General features: G+C 34.0%; 1 protein-coding gene across 1 annotated transcript in view; it reads right to left on the bottom strand.

Annotated features, from left to right (window-relative positions):
• Positions 1–21,582, bottom strand: part of LOC149421333 (uncharacterized) — a 147,588-nt gene extending 126,006 nt beyond the window's left edge. Inside the window, exon 1 of the mRNA XM_089635950.1 lies at positions 18,845–21,582. Within this exon, the coding sequence (XP_089492076.1) occupies positions 18,845–20,899 (2,055 nt within the window). The 5' untranslated portion in view covers positions 20,900–21,582. The remainder of the gene's footprint in view (positions 1–18,844) is intronic.
• Between the last annotated feature and the right edge of the window lie 404 nt (positions 21,583–21,986).

The following is a 21,986-nucleotide window of genomic DNA, read 5'->3' as shown; positions in this document are numbered from 1 at the left end:
CCTAACTCTAAAATTATTATTCTCGGGGATTACAACCTCCCTAACCTAAAATGGAAAACAAGTGATAGTGGTTTCATTGTTAATGAAAGTCAAAATGATCGTGCACGTGAGATTTTAGATATGACAAATTTTTTAAATCTTTTACAACATAACTTTATATACAACATAAATGATCGCTTACTAGATCTAGCAATATCAAATTATCCTAAATTGTTCATTGAGAAATGTAATGATCCTCTGTTACCTGTTGATAACCATCACCCCCCTCTTTATATTAAGTTAAATATATGTGGCGTCGAGCCGAAACCCGTTGAAAAAACTCTCAACTACAAAAAAGCAGATTTTGAATCTATAAATTCTCATCTTTCGCATGTTGACTGGTCTTTTTGTCTGATGTTAATACTGACGATTCCTTAGAAAATCTATATTCAATATTCTCCACCACTATCAAATCATATGTACCACTATTTACTCCTAAAAAACATACATATCCAACTTACTTCTCATCAGAACTAATAGCCTCACTACAACAAAAAAAAATACTTCATAAAAAATTCAAAAAAACTCTGAAGAAAATCGACTATACAAATTTCAGTGAAAGTAGGAAAAAATGCAAAGATCTCTCTAAAATCTGTTATAAAACATATATAAATTCTATCGAGAACACAGCCTTAAACTCGAACAATCTCTGGAAATTTATTAAAAAAATAAACAACGACAGTACAGACTATCCTCCAGAAATGCACATGGACGACAAATACGCCAACAATACGCAAGACATTGTAAATCTTTTTTCTGACTTCTTTAAAAATGTTTATGATGATGAAACACTAGAAGAAAATATTCCTTCATACACATTCAAAAAAACCACACATTTAACAGACTGCTACATCACCGAAGAATCTTGCAAAAAAAAATTAAATTCCTTAGACATAAACAAGTCTGCAGGCCCGGACACCATCCCGCCAATTTTCCTAAAACAGTGCTCCTCCGTATTGTCTAAACCACTAACCATTTTATTTAACCACCTACTATCCTCTGGATATTTTCCCGTCTACTGGAAATCCAGCTATATTATTCCAATATTTAAAAAAGGTGACGAGACTGACATTTCAAACTATCGACCAATATGCATACAATCTGTATTACCCAAAATCTTTGAATCTTTAGTTTTGGAAGAAATATATCCTACACTAACAAAATTAATAAATGACAAACAACATGGCTTCATTAGAGGTAGATCAACTACAACAAATTTACTACTGTTTCAAAACTATATATTGGAGTCTTTTTCTAAAAATAAACAAGTTGACTGTATATATACTGATTTTTCGAAAGCCTTTGATAAAGTGTCTCACAAATTACTGATCCAAAAACTTCATGCTATAGGAATCAGAGCAAATATGTTAAGCTGGTTAAGTAGCTACATATCTGGTAGAACTTTACTTGTTAAAATAAAATCTTTTTTATCTAAACCATTTTTGGCCACTAGTGGCGTACCGCAAGGTAGTCATCTTGGCCCAATTTTATTTATTGTTTTTATAAATTACATAGTCAACTGCTTTGAAAATGTCAATGTACTGCTATTCGCCGACGATATTAAATTATATAAAGAAATAACCTCATTAAACGACTGTCAAGTTCTTCAATCTAATATAGACATGCTAAATAAGTGGTGTTCACAAAACAATTTATATTTAAATGTAGAAAAATGCAAAATTTTGACCTTTTCCAGAAAAAAAACATCACAATTTTTTGGCTATTCAATAAATAAAACAAATTTAGAAAGAGTAAAGGAAATGCGAGATCTTGGCATAATAATGGATGAGAAACTAGACTTTACGGCCCACATTCAACAAACTGTGAATAAGGGTATGAAAACATTAGGTTTTATATTAAGAACAATTAAAAACTTTAAATCTTTACAAATCATAAAACTATTGTACATATCCCTTGTTAGAAGCCTGATAGAACATAACTCCATAGTTTGGTCACCCTTCTACAATGTACATATTCATAATGTTGAAAGAATTCAAAGAAAATTTCTACGCTTCGTCAATTTTAAACTTAACATCCCTTTAGAACACATAAATTACCAGTCATTATTGAATCATTTAAATATTCCGACATTAGAAAACAGAAGAAAAATAAACGACCTAACCTTTTTATTAAAATTATTGAACTCTAAATTCGATTGTTGTGAACTGCTGCATTTAATAAATCTACACATACCTACACGAACAACTAGGCAAATATCAACATTTTACATACATACATCTCATTCCAACTATAGTTTTCACTCTCCAATACAACGTTTACACAGTCTTGGTAACAAATACTTAAATAATATAAATGTATTTGACAATAATTTGAACTTGGCCAACTTTAAACGGAGTATGTGCGAACTATTTTTACATACTTTGTAAACTATTGTTATCAACTAATTTTATACCTTCTTATTAACATTATCGTTGATTTGGAGGATTTTGGCAATATTTTATATTTTTTGTCGCACTTATTTGCACTCTATCATACCTAATTTTTTAAACTCTTATATTTTATGTAACCTATATTTTGCTAAATCTGACATTTTTATATGTAATCTATATGTATTTTTTTTATATAAAATGTATAACTAAAAAAATAAAGATGTACATCATTATATGTAAAAGCCCTATGGGCGTTTAAATGAAATAAAATAAAAATAAAAATAAAAATGTTTTAAAAATACTTTCTAGTAGTTGGATAATAATGAGAAGTAAGTATAACAGATTCCCAAAATGGAAAATAATGCATTGTAATAGTTATTTCGTTCAAATTAAAACTGATTTTTTACTTGGCAGGCATTGTTGTTGTTAACAAATAATAGCAATAATTAGTCGTATGAAATATCAATACAAATTGAAAATATCTCCTCAGTAAAAATAAATGCCGCCAACGGGAATTGAACCCGTGCCTCCTGATGTCCGGTCATGTGCTCTGAAACCACTGAGCTATGTCGGCTTATTTTCAACCCGCCAAATGATTCAATGTGTACTAGTACCTCAATCAACAATTACTGCCATTGATGTATTATAATTTAGTTTACGATTACTGCTTATTATATTTTTTCCACCTGTAAATAACCAACTTTATTTTTATAGGAAAGGCTTTGTTAGTGCTAAATTTCTCACTAGATGGCGTCGAGACATATAATATCTTCATTTATTGGTGAAATATTTTTGACTTATTGTCATTATTTATTACATACAATTATCATTATTTTTTAATGATAAACTAATGTTTATAAGACAAGGTTTTATGCATAGCATAAAGGATAACAAATAATAATAAGCAAGAATTAGTCAAACAATTATTTCGAGTTTTTTTAGTTCTTCTAAGTTATTTTTATTATTACTTCATTATGATTTATACTTACATACTTATGTTACTATAAGTATTTTTTAGTTCTTCTAAGTTATTTTTATTATTACTTCATTATGATTTATACTTACATACTTATGTTACTATAAGTATTTTTTAGTTCTTTTATGTCATTGTTATTATTATTACATGTATAACTACCACAACACGGGCATTAGCCTAGTATGGTAGTTAAAAAAAATGTCTAAACATGTAACTTGTAAACATTTATTAAATAATAATAAAAAATAAAAAAATTAAAACATAAATAACTATGAAATCTAAAAAAATAATTATGTCACAACATGGCGTGAAAGACGTAAAATTATCCGTTGTTTTTTTGCGAAATGCTACTAAAATGCATTATTTTCCATTTTCGGAAAAATTAAATACTTACTTCCCGATGTTATCTAACTGATACACATTTTTTTCAATTAAAAGTGCGTATTAGCTGTGTCCCTATTATCTGTATATTTACCCAAAACGTTATTACTAACCTATAGATCAACTTTATTTCGTTATACACATTAATTAGCGTTAGCTTCTAACGATTATATAAAAAACAGAACCGATTTAAACCTAATTACTATAATGTAATTGCAACAATATAGGACTGAATAATTTAGCTCGCTTGTACTTGGATTGCGTGGAGTTGGAAATATTTTCCCAGAAATTGTAGACATTTACGGAATATACAAGAAGGCTATAATAACATACCTCAATAATATAATAATTAAGATTAGAATAATACTATTCTTCTGCATGGGTTCTATATGTATAATTTTAATAGCAAATTTTACTTCATGATTATTATTCCACTAAATTATTGTGTACGAGTATACGATAAGCATGTATGGGCGCATAATACAAATAAATAAACTTACAAAGGTTACACTGACTAAATAAAAATAGGTAAAATTTTAAGTTTTATATTAGGACTGTATTGCGTTATTTTGCGAGACCAACGCGTTGTACGGCAATAATAATTTATGAGAGTTGATTAGTTGTTTGTTGCGCATTTCCACGGCTTCCGACGGGTTCTAGTTGTTATCTGACAATGACAGGGGACGTACAATGCAAAATAGTTGACATTAATGGTTATCTACCTAACGTACCGGCTTATCGGCAACTTAAGGTACCTAAGCTAACATTAATGGTTATCTACTTAATGTACAGGCTTATCGGCAACTTAAGGCGATGCACTACGTCGTGTAATATTTTAAATTGAGCCGCTATCAATAACAACCCTTACGTAGATGGCGATAAGGTTTAAATTCCCGCTTAACACCATCCGCCTGTTTTGATTTATGCAAGAAAAAAGCATGGCCAAAAAGTGCCTTTTATTTTATTTCGTGGATGTTCAGGCATAAATATTTAATTTTTTTCGGTTCATTTTATAAATAACTTAATTTGCCACACTATACAATAAAATCATAACCGAAAATGGGTTCGCAAGTAGGAGATTTTGAACTTTAAAGCAGTTTTCATAGGCCTTTACATAATTTTTTTCTGGGCTTATAAAAAGACTTATCTAAAAAATACTCGATTATATCAAAGGCCAAGATGTATTCTACTCGCAGTATTTAATTGAAGCATCTGAAACATTTCTAGGCGACCAAATTTTCTAACCAAAAACACATGATTTTGCATTAGGTACTACGTATGGCATCGCCTTAAGATAACTTTCAAACATACATACAAAAGTTTGAGAGATAGTGAATATAAAAGTGAAACTAAAAACCAATCGTTGAAATTACAGCGGTTTTCCTGTTAAAATCATTAATCATTACTTATATTATTACAAGCTCAATACCGAACTTAAGAAAATGAAGAGGTAACAGTAAAAAAGAATGTATCATACCGGTAATAAAATAAATAAAACAAACAGAAAAATACGATATTATTATAACAAACACACAGTAGTTTCGCTTACTTCAAACTTTAATAATTTATTGTTTATTTATCAAAATCTATTTTTTTTACTTCTACACGGAGAAAAGGTACTGTTGATTTATTAAAATTTTTGTCATATTATTTTTTTTCTTTTAAAAACGGGACTGCAGGCCTTTAACGAATGACAGAGTTCCTAACAGTATCAGTTAAAAGCGAATGTTTTATGTGGGCGGTGGAACACGTGTTCACACTGATATTGTCGCATTCCGTCATGATATTTATTAGGAAGAGAACAAGTGTTCGATATATTCTGAATTACTAATATTTTATAGGGAAATTGACATGCTATTACTTTTTTAACAGGATCATTTTGCTTCGTGTATTCACGTATAAAAATGTAAAACTTCAAATATTAAAACACCTACTATAAAATAAAGCAAAGAGAATAATAATATAAATATGTATGTATATTGTATAATGCATATGAATAAGAGATAATATAGGAAGGGAGTTGAATTACTTGAAAACTAAACGCGCATATTTTATACATCAAATAAACAATGGTATGATAACAAAGGAATTAAAAAGCAAAAAAAATATATTATTGTAGAAAGCAATCACTTTGTGGTTTGACATATTTAATAAAATAAAATACTTTTTTGTTTTAAAACCACGATATTTATTAATTTAAGAACCGACCGGTTTCGCTTTACTTAAGCATCATCAGGGTACAAATTAAAGCTTTAAAGCTGTAAAAACCAAAAGTCAGATACTTAATAATCAATTAGACATATCAAGTAGTCCAATATTAGGTCTGTTTCCAATAAACCCATAAAAAAATCCCAGTTCTCCTTACCTCCTTACCACCATGCCAGTTGATGCTTTGTTTCTCCCGATTTATTGATATAACCCATTAGTCTACATAATTATCTAGCGGTTTTCCATTACTTGTGCACTTATGTTAATGTATTTTATGACCGTCTTTGTGTTGCTTATATTTGTATCATGTTGTCTCCCTCTATATTTTGTTATATATATATACACACATTATGTACTTCTTGTTTAGTATTAATTTGTACCCTGATGATGCTTAAGTAAAGCGAAACCGGTCGGTTCTTAAATTAATAAATATCGTGGTTTTAAAACAAAAAAGTATTTTATTTTATTAAAAAATATATAATTATGAGATACACGGACATAGGACGATAAATGCAAAACTAATCTGATTTCACAGCAAAAAAATTGCCACATAAAAATCCCTTATTTATCTCTATGTTTTCTACACGGAGAAAAATGAGTATTTGTAATTTAGAATCTCTTCAAATTATTGGTAATCTGGTTAAAAACAGAATTGCAGGCCTTACGAATGAATGCACAGGTTTCCTGAAAAACTTTTATTTAATAACCAATATATTATCACGACGCCGTAAAACGTGTTCAAGAGAATCCGAATATTTTCACATTTCGTCATGATATATTATTTCGTCATGTAAATCGGAACAGATACATTTGGCACGATAATACAAGAATATATCATGACGAAATGCGCGTTCCGACACCGTGATAAAATATTCGTAATTTACTAAAAGTTTATCAGCAAACCTGTTAATTCTTACGAAATGCATTAGAAAAAAAGCGTAATAAAATAAACATTAATTAAGGTTTTTTATACATAATATTAGCACACGATGAAATAGTCTAACTCAAGATTAGTAAATGAAATAAAAATATGAGGTTTTAGAATCACGCTAAAGGAATGTCATGTAAGATATAGAGGTGATAGAGATGCGTGGAATAAAATTAGCAATACATATTTAGCACGAGATAAGTAATAATTAATGACGCTCAGTGGTGAGTGGACATAAAGGCAAACCGAAGAGGTGGGTAATACGAGACGTCAGATCGGTTACACCTACACCGAGATATTGTGTTTATGTATGTACGCAGTTCGTGACATTTACAAATTATATATTCCAATACCGACCGACAAGGAAATAGGAATACAGCTGAATAAAGAAATAAACTGTAGAAAAGCTGGATGCCGTTTTATCATTTACCACGATAGCGATAAAACAGTGAATGTGCGATTGTATTAATATTATAGCAGTATGCATCAGCTGAGGTTAACCAAGTCCACTAGGGAATTTAATGCAATCTGTGATATGAAGCTATACCATTAAGTCGCAAAATGTCGCAAATAATAGTAAGTAGTTGGCATCGGCTACAATAATACGCGGGGGGCTTTTTGACGCACAATACGAACAGAGACTTAGAATAATTGAAGAAAAACTCACACTTGTTCACGCACTCACACGCAATCTTCAAAGTTTTATTCACGAAGGAGTTTTTTTTTACCACCCTGATTTTCTATGAAAACAGACTGGAGTGAACAGCATCGAAGCAAACGTATTCCCGAACATACTTACAGATAAAAAAATCAGTTCCAAAATCAGCCATTAGTAAAAATAAATAAAAATAATTATATCATTGAAGAAGAAGATAATACTATCAAATCTAAACGTAACATAAGCAGCAAAAAAGAGATTTCTTCAGAAAGAAAAACAATTCTTCAAATTTGAATTTCATGGTAAATTTTCAAGTTCTGTGAAATATTTTTTCAAATTCTGTTATTATTTCAGTTCTGTCAAACAACTAGCCTATAATTAATAATTTATATAATAACAGAACTTGAATAGGACTTTCAAAGAACCCGAAAATGAACGTTGAAATTTGATGAATTGTTCAAATTCTCCGAAACAACCCGTCCTTAGTATTGTCTTCTTGAAAAGTTAAAGAAAGGTTGTTCCAATAAAGAAGGAAAAATAATAACGTTCTAGATTACCAAACACGGAATTTAATCAATTCGAAACCAATGTACGATGACCATGCAAGCATCAAGCATAATCAAAGTGTAAATAATATCTAATTTCGCACGAACCACAGATAGCGAAATAGCAGCACCTACAGGTTATCGAGAATATTATGTAATTTACCACTTTAGTTATATGCAAAATGTGGACGGGCAGTTGTGACGAAGGACAATTTCACGCAATGATGGACAGGTTGTAGGACAATTTCCGTTAAAGCTCTTACGAAATTTTCCTAAGAAAGGTTGTAGGATAATTTTCGTGCAAGCTTTTGATGTAAATTGCGTAGGTGGCTGTTTATGACGTGGAAAATGCATTTTCCGGCAGGTAAGAGCCGTAAATAATAGCCAGATGACTAACACACGAGGATTGGACATCTTCCAAAAGCTTGTTCTGTTCATCCTAACGAATTGGGTTAAATTTTAAATTCCATGTTAATTATTACAGTGAATGCATTTCCGGATAGTGAAAATATTATTTATAAAATGATAACTCTGTGATTCGCAATACCTGAAAATTTTATGTAAATTGAAGGATTCTGTTAGAAAATATATACACGATTTTAACTAAACATTCTTGGGAATATTGTTCCACCATTGAAAAGTCTAAACATAAACTTTAGGACGAACAGTTTACACCCGCGCTGTTCATGCGGGTTCCTTACAGAGCATCGGACATGCTCTGTGCATACGTAATAGATATCTAAATAAATCAAGTAACGAAGCCTTGAAACTGTATTCGAAAAAAGCATAGAACCTTAAAAAATAATGAGCACAAATAAATTATTGAATTATCAATAAGTTGTGTGTGTTCCACGTTAAATTTACAACAAGAATATTTAAGGCGATGCACTACGTTGTGTACTATTTTAAATTGAGCCGCTATCAATAACAACCCTTACGTAGATGGCGATAAGGTTTAAATTCCCGCTTAACACCATCCGCCTGTTTTGATTTATGCAAGAAAAAAACATGGCCAAAAAGTGCCTTTTATTTTATTTTGTGGATGTTCAGGCATAAATATTTAATTTTTTTCCGATCATTTTATAAATAACTTAATTTGCCACATTATACAATAAAATCATAACCAAAAATGGGTTCGCAAGTAGGAGATTTTGAACTTTAAAGCAGTTTTCATAGGCATTTACATTATTTTTTTCTGCGCTTATAAAAAGACTCTAAAAAATTACTCCATTATTTCAAAAGCCAAGAAAAATAAAGATGAAAAAAAAGTCAAGATGTATTCTACTCGCAGGATTTAATTATTCTGAAACATTTCTGGGCGACCAAATTTTCAAATAAAAAAACACATGATTTTGCATTACTACGTATGGCATCGCCTTAAATTGAAAACGTAGTACAGGTACAATGTTTTTGCACTTCGTTTCAGAATGGAAGAAACTTTCAGTATCACCTTGGAGAGAAAGCAACCAATCAGAACAGAAAATTTGCTTGACATAATTTCAGATATATTTAGTAATCAGATCCGAAGTAGTCAGGATCTTCTCAAGTCATTCCCTCCCGCCGTATATTCCCTAATTTAGGGTACGATAGTTCCACTAGTTCCGGGCAGTGGAACAAATAAAAAATATTACATATTAGCGAATATAGCAGTCCACAATGGACTGCTGCTAAGGTGTGGAATGGAAATGGCGGACTGAATGCTGTAGGAATGGATTCCTGAGGCGTACGTGTGTTGAAACCATGTATGATCGTGTGAGAAATTTTATTCTCAAATACTGCAAAGTTGATATAAGCGTAATGGGTAAGATTAGACGGTTTGGACGTGTAGAGTCAATGAACGAAGAATGAAGTGTATGGATAATATATTTAACGAAGTCGGGGACGCCCGAGGAAGACATGGCACTATCAAGTGAACAAAATACTTGAGTCGGGCCATGTCGGAATAACAGATGTATGAACATGAATGAAGCAGTTGATTTTCTCTGCCGGACACTACGAGGAAACGGCGCGGCGTGGTAGTTAGTAAGTAAGTTAAGTAGTTTAGTAGTTTTCCGCTTATCCCGTATAACAATCGAACGACCTGTTGTAACTTATAACTGCATCAAAATAACGGGTCCAACCTGTTTAACGAAACAAGACGAGTAACCCTTTTTAACAGCAAAGATTTAAAAAAAAAATTTGTTTAAAAAAACGAAACCCACAACGCAACGATGGCCTCTTCAATTTAAACAAACAAAAACTGCATCATGCTTACTTGAGTCATCAAACTCTGTGGCGAGAATTGAAATGGCGCAAAAACTCTTTACAAATTCGTCGGTCACATTTTGTTTCACTGCAAGAGTAATTGATATAATTATTATTATTTGTTTGGTTTCGCATGAAAGCTTTTCTCTCGTTGGTCGTAAAGTTCAAACGAAAATAAATGGATTTATACGATCAATTTTATGAAAAATGAAATTATGACAATGGCTGCTGATAAAATAATAAAGGTTTCTATCTACTTTTATTAGATTTAATTGTCGCCTGGAATAGATTGAGTATATTTATGTGACTAATATTAATATACGCAAACAAATAATTACAGAATAATATAATTAAGTATTTGTTCTGCCGGTAATTTAATGGAAGGTGCTCCGAATAACTAGCGTCGTTGGAGTATTCGGCACGAGTCACCGGCCTCTGTTTTTCCTCCATACCATACACGTGACCTGTGTTTACTACTACACCATGGGTTTCTTCAAGACCCATGTTTACTCCTTCTATCCACAAAAAACGCTCCACACAGCATCCCCAAAGATGTCATAGGCCCGGAGGGAAATTATTTTCCTCACGGCCTCCTACGTGGAGTTAAATAAGTGGAATGAAACAATAAATTGAAGACGTCACCCGAACAGTGCGGAACAATTTGATGATTTTACAGGAACTGAGAAAAACATTACATTTTTTTTCTACCACAGGGTGTTTTTAAATTTGCTGTAGCTCTGTCAGTTTGAAGAATTTCGAGGTAGTGAATTTATCAAAAAATGCGTAATATGGCGTACAACAAAGTGGCATACTCATTACTCAACCAAATGTGCCATATATCGTTGTTCTGGTGGCGTCTTCAATTATTGGCCAACCCTGTTTTTTGTAACATGTGTAAATCCGATTGAATAATCATGAAATGCGTCATTTAAAGACCAGATGGGATGGCAAATGTAAAAAAAAACTTTGGGAAAGAGAAGACGTCATTCAGACTGCAGCAATGTATGTAATAATAATAATGACCGGTCGGTGGCCGAGTTGACATCGCGCTTGGGTCCCACCCAGGCGTAGCGTGTTCAATTCCTCGGCTGGCTAAGTCCTCCATCACAACACAAGCAACATTTTTCCGCTTTCTGTGGTGGTAGTAGGAGATTTTCAAATATTGTCAGGTTATTCGTAACCCGGGAATGTTTGTCTTTCTTTTAAAAAAAAATAAAAAAATAATAATATGCATTTGATTGAGTACAAACTGTAAACCTTTGGTACGCGCCGAAGAGAAAGCAATGAGCAAAAAATGGTGATGATTTTTAACAACAAAAAATGTTGTAAAAATAATCCTAAGACGCAATAATTAACAGTTGCAAAGTAAATAATTTTTAACTTTTAGAAAAAGATGATGGGAACTTTTTCCTTTCAATGTGAACGTGGCCATTACTCTTATAAAAGGCAGCTTTAAAATAAATTTATATAAACATTAACTCACCTTTTCATACAGTCATATCCATAGTCAGAAACCTTTAACCTTCACATTCCGCGATATCGTAAATTACTACTAAATGTATGAAAATTTTTAACAACAAATAACTTGTAAGCTTATTAAGGTTATTTAATAAAAAATCTTCAGTCTTTCAAAATAAAAATCAAACCTACTTTTGTTAGTAATCTTCTAATAAATGTATTAATAGTAATGGAGAGTAAAATAGCTAACATGTAAAGTCCAGGGTTTTGTTATAGTGGCCTCTGCATGACTGCACGGCAAGTCGTATCTTCTCCAAGGCTAAAATTTCCGATTAGAGTTTATCTGAAGTGACCTGTCAGGTAAGTATGTTTTCTGTATCTGTTTATAAATAATAAAATTAGAGGTAGTACTCATAGTAAGTTGTATGGCGCCCTTGAGATGATTTTTCATAAAAACGGCGCTATAAAAATTATCCAATTATTATTATTATATACAAAGTCAATCACAGAATTTTTTTTTTACAAAACGCGATTCGTGACGCCGAATAATTAAGATACCTTTTTAATTTTATTTATGCAATAGCTGTACCCCGTCACGTGCTGCTGTGGCTCATTCTGTCTGGGCAGATAGAGAAACAATAGCCTGTGTTGGTTTTAATTCTAAAAATATTGGGACGTTTTAAAAATAATTAGGTTTTTACCTGTCACAGGTGACATCTATACAGGGTGTATCGGCACTAACCCGACAAACTTTAACCAGCTCTTCCTTAGCACATTTGGAGTAAAAAATGTTATGGGCACTTTGCTGTCCGATAGCATTTTTTTTTCAATTAAAAACAAAAAAAATAAAAATTCCACACTACATCACTGTCATTGGCATTGCGTTTCGTGTTCAACAGCTGTTATAAGCAAGTATGCCAAAAAGCGTCTTCGCTCTTTCGCATACACTAAATAATAATAGTTAAAAATGAGACGAATGTTGCCGTGCCATTTCGTTGTGATTGTAAAAGTGCGCAAATATAGGTACACACGTGCATTATTCAACGGAATTCGAATAAAATATTTGCCAGATGGGTTTTCAAACTTTGACAAAGGATAAAACAGTGGTGACATGTGGTGAAAATATGAATTTATTAAAAAACGTTACCGGACAGCAAAGTGCACATAAGATTTTTTACTCCAAATATGCTAAGGAATAGCTGGTTAAAGTTTGTCGGGTACTTGCCGATACACCCTGTATAATATAGGTATATGAAAACACACGCGTATTTGAATGCAAAGTTGTGTCCAAATTTCAAAGCATTCAGTGAAGAACTGTCGGAAATTTAAGATTTTAACAAACGAACATTAAGGACGGGTTGTTTCACAGAATTTGAACAAACGAACATTAAGGACGGGTTGTTTCACAGAATTTGAATGATTCATCGAATTTCAAAGTTGATTTGCAAGTTCTGTGAAGGTTCTATTCAAGATCTATCACTATTTCGATTTTGTGAAACAACTGACAATAATGATATAATAACAGAACTTGAATATACCCTTCACAGGACGTGTAAATCAAATTTAAATTTTGATGAATTGTTAAAATTCTTTGAAACGAACTATTTTTGGATTTTTATTTACAAAGATGGAAAAAGTTTAACAAAAGAAGGCAGAAAAAAATTCTTAATTTGAATTGGTCATTGACTCGTCTGTACGCAGAAAAGAAATTCCAAGTAATTTGTACTAATTATTATTCCTTTAATTTAAGTTTTCATGGAACGTAGCTTAAAATTCTAAGAATAAAAATGACACGAAAAACGAACTACGACACCTCCTATGTCATATTAGCATCTGATTATAAATAAGTATTTATAATCAGGAAATATATTTTATATATATTTATTTTCTTCTAAGTTATTTTTATTATTACTTCATTATGATTTATACTTACATACTTATATTACTATAAAATAGTATTTAGTTCTTTTATGTCATTGTTATTATTATTTCACGTATAACTACCACAACACGGGCATTAGCCTAGTATGGTAGTTAAAAAATGTCTAAAAATGTAACTTGTAAACATTTATTAATTAATAATAAAAAAATATAAAAAATAAAATTAAAAATGTGGCCCAATTGAACCGTGCATTTTGCTCATTATATAAAAGAGTATAAATACTATAAAGCAACTTTCACCAATTATTATTAAATTTACGTTTAATAACAAGAAACACAGAGTGTATTTAGGTACATGAGAAGATTCACATATTTTGTAATTACGTACAAAAATATTTGACGTCACATCGGGGCTGCCTTAAACATTGTAACAAGCGATGACGAGTGACCGACGGAATGGAGTAAATATGTAAATGGCCAATAAAAGTTATATCCATCGATTCATTTGAACGACGTATAAACAAAAAAAAACACCATACAGAGGCGAGACCAACTTTTTAACAATACAATATAAATACATACAGACATACCCTATAACAAGCCATGAGATAATAATGTGAGAAACTAACTGAAAAATGAAATAGCTGGAATTACATAAATAATGGACGAAAAAAGGCTCAAATATATTTATGCAATAATGACAAAACGGCTCAAATATGCAGTAACCACAAAAAGGCTCAAATATGCATTACGACCAAAAATACTCAAATATGAACCAACGAACAAAAATACTCAAATATGCACTATCAACCAAAAAGATTCAAATATGCACTAACGTCCAAAAAGACTCAAATATGCCCTTAGACCAAAAATACATAAAATGCACTAACAACCAAACATATTCAAATATGCACTAACGACCAAAAATACTCTTATACGTATACACTAACGACCAAAATAATCGTATATGCACTAACGACCAAAAAGACTTAAATATGCACTAACGATCATAATTATTCTATAGTGCACTAACAACAAAAAGGCTAAAAGATAAGATGATTCGTGTTAACAGAATGTTTATAAACGAGTACCGACTTGGTAAAGCTGTGATTCGAACGGAAATATGATTAAAATAACATAACGCAAATACGTCGTATGTTTTATACAATACATTCGGGTCAGAACCCGACAACAAAATATAATTTGTGCAGTTCAACTACAACGAAGGACTGGGATAGTAAAGAACGAGGAGTATTTATTAATAATATCGTTCTATCATTTCTGAGGAATGCCGGGTTTAAACAGTATCCAATGTCGCACTATGATATTATAGGACAGTGGTCTTCAACCTTTTTTACACCTGCGGACAGGTGAAAATAGAAATTATATTTTTTAATATTTATTATCATTGGTATCAAGTTTAATTTGTAGAACTCCATTTTAATTTTAAGTTTGACAAATTAAGATTGATAATGTCATTCGCTCGCCACTTCTAGATGTGTTTAAGCGGAGTTCAATTATTATAGAAAACACAAATAAAAGTTAATAATTACGCAGGGAAAAGAAACCTCTGAGTCATCGAAATTATTTATTTGGAAACACTTTACTTAAACGACAAGAAGCTAGTATTAACATAGTTTAGCTTAGCTCGCATCGTAATGAGTCTTTTCATACTTCTATACACGGTCGTGGTGGAAACGAAAGTATGAAACCGACTCAACTAAGTTAGTACTAGTTTAGCTTCGTTCGCGGTGGATATTGCACTTTAGTCTAATATATCTATATAAATAAAAATGTTCGTTTGTTCAAACTCTTAAAGTCCCAAAGTTCTTCAATCATTGCTTTGAAATTTAGACATGACGTTGCATTCGAATACGCGTGTTTTTTATATATACCTATATTATATAGATGTAACCTGTCACAGGTAAAACACGTTTTTTTTAAACATCGCAATCAGTTGAACAATAATGTTTTTTTTTTTTAAACCGCGCCATCTGTTGGATGTAAAAGCAACACACGCTATTGTTTCTCTATCTGCATAGACAGACTGAGCCACAGAAACGCGTGGCGGAGTACAGCTAGTTTACAATAAAAAAAAAGGCATGATGGTTGGTTAGTTACTTGGAAATCAATAATGGCATAGGCAATAAAAATAAAAGCAATTTTTCACGGATGCTGAAATCGACAAATATTATTTATATCAGTGCTTCTCAAAATGAGCGATATCCCCCCCCGGGAATTTGGCGAGATCCAGGAGAGAGCGATATAATAATTTATTGTATGGCAAGGAGGCGGCGATAAAAATAAGAAAGTACTGAAAAAATCGTAAGTACCAAGTACAAATACCCGTAAGTTTGTACACGAATTACACGAAGTTAGTAATAGATTTGGGCATTTTCGCCAAAGTTTGTACATTGAGTTTTTGTCATATCCTACGATTGTGATAGTTATGTGGTTTTTCATAGTTACGTATTGTAGAATATTGGAAATGTATTAATTCAATTTAAAAACAACCCACAACTAATAACAACACAATTAATGTACTGTTATTAATTGTAATTTTTTTGAAATGAAATCAGATTCGCTGTTTACGCAATAAATAAATAAACAAAATCAATGGTATTGTTATCAGTCTAAAAAGCGATAGTTTTTATGGAGAAATGAAAGGGGTAGGTAAGCACAAAAAAAATATTGAAAAGAGGCGCGCAGCCAAATAGATTTTGGAAACTGAGGTAAGCCTTGTAAAACAATATTTATCACAGACATAGGAATTAATAGACGAGAAGATAATGGCGAGGGGTAAAATCAACCGTTGAAGAACGAAGGGAGTGAAGCTGACTGTGATTCGTCAATAAATCAATCTGACAGTAAATAGGCATCTCGCATTATAATATCACCATTTACTTCTTAAAAGTAAAATCTGCTTTTGAATGAATAGACATTTTTACATGGGAGCGCAAATTACTCGCCACGTTATGAACAAATTTGCGAAGTCCAAATTCGGCAAAAAAATTCGGTTCTATTTTCAGAGTCGAATATTTCGTTTAAGTATTTAGTTAAGACACTTTTATAAATGTTCATAATTTACTTCCCAGCAACCAACCAGCTTTGTGTTTCGCGTTCAGAAGTTTTTCGATGTGATAGTAACAACTGATTCATATTAAACGATGTGAATATGCTTAAAATAAAGTAAAATAATGCTTATATATGGAATGTAATACGACAATTGGGTTTATTCTCTTTTTCACATCTATTTTTACAAGTTTTCATAGTACAAGTCAACATTTTGCCGTGTTATTTCGTAAAATGAACCGATGATGCCTCGACCATAGTTCGCACAAGAATGATGACGTCACGTTTTAAAATTTCACTTGAGGCCATACGCGAGCCCAGCCGGCTCCAATGGAACCGGTATGGGGAGTGGGGATAATACGCTTTTAATCACTTAGGGCAGGTCTACTAATATGCATATGTCTATGATATTTATAAAGAAAATTCTCAGGACCAGCACTTGACCGTCACTACTATAATATATTCATAACACGTCATAGTTCCATTCACTCGAGAACAGCAATGCGAACAAGATCGAGTAGGTTACAACCACAACCACTGCCGAGTCGGTAGTCGGTATCTAGGAACAAGGCCATGTTTTTTTAGTCGCTAGATTAAAAATATTTGCCTTGAAACATTCATTTCATTTTTAATTAAAAATGGGCATGCGTGTATCCAACGTGTACAATAATAATATTGTGCAGGAAAATTACATTTTTCAATATTAATTTCATAAATCATTACTGATCAATATGGTAGATAAGTGATGTTTGATACGCAGGCGATGATGATTCAGTCTTAACAATGATATTAATAATAAACGTGTTGCAGTTAAGATGGTTCCATGATATTTCAATTAATTATGAAACAAAAACTAGGTTAAATAGGTAACTAGTTTTTGTTTCATCACTTCTAATGACTTTATTCACTTTTAGTAGGTGTGTTGAATTGTCATTTTGATGACATACCCGGTTACCGACATAATGTATAGGCGCGTACTCAAAATACCCTGGACAGTGATAGCGTAATCCAGTTTGATGAATTCGAAGGTTCCTGTAGGTGTTTGACAGACTGCAATTGTCCCGTGACTTTCATACACACAGACACGCCAAAGAGACCATTTACTCGCTCTCCCCAGACGTACTCTGCTGTATTTGAGGATAGTTACATATATTCATCCGCATGGCAGTAAGCATATAATAAATAATAAAACAAGAAATGCGATGTGGTCGTGTCTCGTGATCCAAAAGTCTGACTAAAATTTGCTTAAACTTCATGTGCAGAACTGTTTCATCATTATGGGTTCATTTCATTTAATATCATCAAATGGGTTAGCGATACACGGTGTAAGAGAGACAGGGCGAGAGCTAAATGGGTTAGAATCAAAAGATAAAACTCAGTGGCAACATTGGTGTCCATTCAAATCTACCTGGAAATTATTTTTAGTGTGCATCATCTAATCAGCGGTAGTAAGAATATTAGTGCATTCTCGCTAAAATGATCAGACCTTAGAGAAATGTTTTCAATAACCTACGTGATAATAATCTCAACATAACAGATAATTATTACTGTAGTGTTATTACAGGAACGAAGTCTTTGCCACTTTGTCTCCTAGAACTATAGAGGTTGGTAAATGGCTTGTATTTTCAGATTAATTTTGCATTTTGTCACCAAAAATAATATGTGCAGCAATATGTAAGAGATTAATTACCTATATACTAGACTTTGGCCTCGATAACAAAATACGTATTAGCATTTTGCCACCAACAAAAAACAGACTATATCGATTCCACCAAAAAGATAATCTTCATAATATTATCGTGATAATACAATGTTGTAATCTTGCGAAATGAGTCGTAATCCACCATATCATAAAGCTAACCTAAATCACTATTATTGGTGGTTAGATTTCGGTGCCTAATAGATTTGTGTTGGGAATAAAGAAATTCAACAGCCATTCATCCAGATATCACTATTTAGGTGACAGTCAAATTATTATCGTCAGCAACTAGCTACTAAATACTTGTTGTTTACAAATTAGTTTACATAAATCTAGTAGAAAATGAAAAGAAAATGTTAACTTACCATTTCTCTCTTGAGCACTGCCAATTGGGTGTCCAGCGTGGTAGGCTTCCTGGGCGGGCGGCCGTGTGTGTCCCCGTTGAGAGCTGTAGACGGAGGCGGGGGCGGGGGCTCCGTAGCAGCCGCCCTGGGCTGGCCGTAGCGCAGGCTGGCCGGGGTGCGCGCGGGCACGGGCGGCGGCGGGGGCTGGCCCGGGGGGGGGCCCTGCCCAGGCCCGCCCTCCGCCACGTTGAACCCGCTCAGGCTCTTGGGCAGCGGCGGCAGACCCTGCAGCGAGGACATCTTCAGGTTGGCGAAGTACTGCTCCTTCAGTCTGGAAACCAAAGACGGCGAAAGCGAATATGAGCTGTCGGCTGAATAGAAGTTATCTTCCAGACAGATTCCTGAATCGTCCACGGGAGAAGAGGGGTCCTCTATCAAGATTTGGCAACTTGAGTATCTGACTTGTTGGCCGTTGTCTTCGAGCTGGAGCCAATCGGAATGCTGGATGTTTTGGGTCTCGGCGCTGATGCTGTCTGGGCTGGAGGAACCCATCTCTGATGAAGGTTCCCTTTGCCTTTTATTGACCCGATCATCGAAAGCCTCTCGTCTCATGCCCTGCAGCTCCGAAATTAACAGCTCGTGATTCGACATGTCATTTAGGCGGTTTTTATGCGATTCCGCGTTATTATTATTAGGTTTGTTGGGAAAGTTTTGTATGGGTTTGAAGACAGGTGCTTTTTCGTCATGGTACATAGATTCCGAAGTTTGTGAGGTGTCGCTGTTAATAAATAAAATGGTTTTGCTGCCCCCGGACCCGCTGCTATCACTGCCGCAACTACTAACGCTATCCTTGTGAGCTTTTGATGAATCGTACGAAATGTTAACCAAATTGACCCTGTCTTCGTTACATGAAGACGTCACTTTGATTTCATCGGAGATGACATTATTGATAATTATATCTTCCATTGAATGCAATGCGCCACCGTTTTCTCCGATGTTCAAATTATTGTCTGCCAGTTTGTTATCATATTTTGATAACAAAGCGTCATTTTTTGCGGAGATAATTTCAGAAATCAATTTTTCCGTCAAGCATTTCTTATCATTTTCGCTTAAATCTAAAGCAGTCCTGTCATTGGTGGGTATTTTCTTGTTTTCGGTAATGTCCATTTTTTCCACCGGGATTGCATTTTTCTTAAAGGAAAATGCATTACCTGGGCTCGTCTCAGATTCACTTGGTGAATTTGGATAGCTCTTCTTTTTAGCGGGTGGAGGAGGTTTGCCAGACGGCAACGAGGGTGGGATACATTTTTTAAGAAACATTGGACTGGACAAGAGCTTGTTGGACTGATAGACTATGGGTCTCGGAGGTGGATTATTCAGTTCCTCACAACTAGCTGAAAGTTTGCGCATGGTTAAACTATCCGTAGCGGCTTGAGATCTGGAGATTTTATCCTCTATTTGTTTTTTGGTTGGTTTGGGAGAAATGGGTGGGGGAGGAGCCCTTCTGACAGGGACGGCCTTTTCTGCGAAGCTGTTGGATTTGATCACTCGCACCCCAGCCTTGTCCTTATCTTTATCAGAATTATTCATTATCACACTGCATAATGTACGAACGACAGACTGACTGGATTGATTCTTTACAGATTCCTCTTGTGGGTAGTTGAGCGAAGGAGGATCGTTTCCTTTGATTTTAGGCGATTGAGGAATAGGTATTTGAGATTTGCCGTTTTTGTTTAAGATATCATCCTTGTCTTTGCTGTGCTTCTTGTCGTCGGAGCTTTTCTTTTCGGTCATAACATCCCTTATGAATGATTTGACTCGAGAAAGGCCGTTGAGTTTGGGAGAGGGGAGTTTGTTGGTGCTGGGTTTCGGGATTTCGTGCGGAGGAGGGCTCTCCGGGATCTTGGGAGAGAGGTCCTTCTTGAGCCCCGGGGGCAGGACGGACGCGGGCACCTTGCGGGACCTGGCCAGGGCGTCCGCCACCAGACTACGGTCTGGCCTGGGTGGTACGGGGGGAGGGCGAGCCATCTTCACCCCGTTGTTCCCGGCTTGAGAACCTCCGCGCATCGTTAGCATGCCGCAATCACACTCACTAAATTGATGTCAGTTGTAATAGTTCCATAAATTAAATTAAGCGATTTACGACTAGTTCAATTACTGGTATGCAAGCGGTGAAAAGCGACTATTGCGCAAAGACAGAATCACGACGTTAACTGGACTGATTTAAATTGTCACGCACTCAAATCAAACCAATTTTAAACTGACCAAAACTGTCATTTGAGGCATTTGTAACAAAATAATACATGTTTCTGGAAAACGTATTTCCGTAAACTTTAACGTTGCTCGGGAGATGAATCATTTTGGCGCGAGGAGGAAAATACGATCGAATACAATAACACTATAACCATTTACATTTTTATACACTCTTTGATCACGCATAAATAATATTGTCTCTTAAACACTGTAACGGCGAGCGCTATTTCGCGCCTTGCATTTTACCGGTGTAACTAATTGTTAATTATTGCTATCTGCCGTGTTTATCAACACGCAATTCCCTTTGCATTGTATTGCACATTCAAATTTGCGGTCACCAGAACGGCCAGCATTCGAATGACATCACAACGGAATAGGCGCAAAAATTAAAAATCGAACTGAGGTAATATTATTCTCGGAGGTGTGTTGATAATTTGAATTCTCGCTCGAAATCGACGAGCGACTAGAACGCGGACACTCGACACACGACAGCACGGCTCGGAGTCTCCCACCAACTGAGGACGGAGGAGGAAAGAGGAACTGAGGAACGGACTACCTCTCGCGACTCGCGGCGCAGTGAGTAATACCTATCGCTGTGGGCCTCCGAGACGTGACGTCACCCAGCTGCATTGTACGCGACCCATTCATATATGAATGTTTCTCCCGTTCGCATGGGGCCTCTCATATGACTTATGTTTTTTCCATTACTTCACAATGGTTGAGTGGCCCTCCGTCGCATTAATTTGAAACGCGACATAATCTGCTCTTATCCGATAAGTTCGTCTTATCAGATAAACAATAATAAAATAATATTCATATTATTTATAAATCTTAATATATAAAAATTCAGCCTGCGTATATTTGTGCACGCAAAACTCTAAAAGTAGTCGACCGAAATCGCTGGAAATTT

This window comes from Hesperophylax consimilis, chromosome 9, assembly GCF_061612785.1.
Source record: "Hesperophylax consimilis isolate HC1 chromosome 9, BYU_Hcon_1.0, whole genome shotgun sequence".
In the NCBI taxonomy this organism is placed as follows: Eukaryota; Metazoa; Arthropoda; class Insecta; order Trichoptera; family Limnephilidae; genus Hesperophylax; species Hesperophylax consimilis.
Note: the sequence above shows the minus strand (reverse complement) of the source record. Positions and strands in the feature narration are given on the sequence as shown.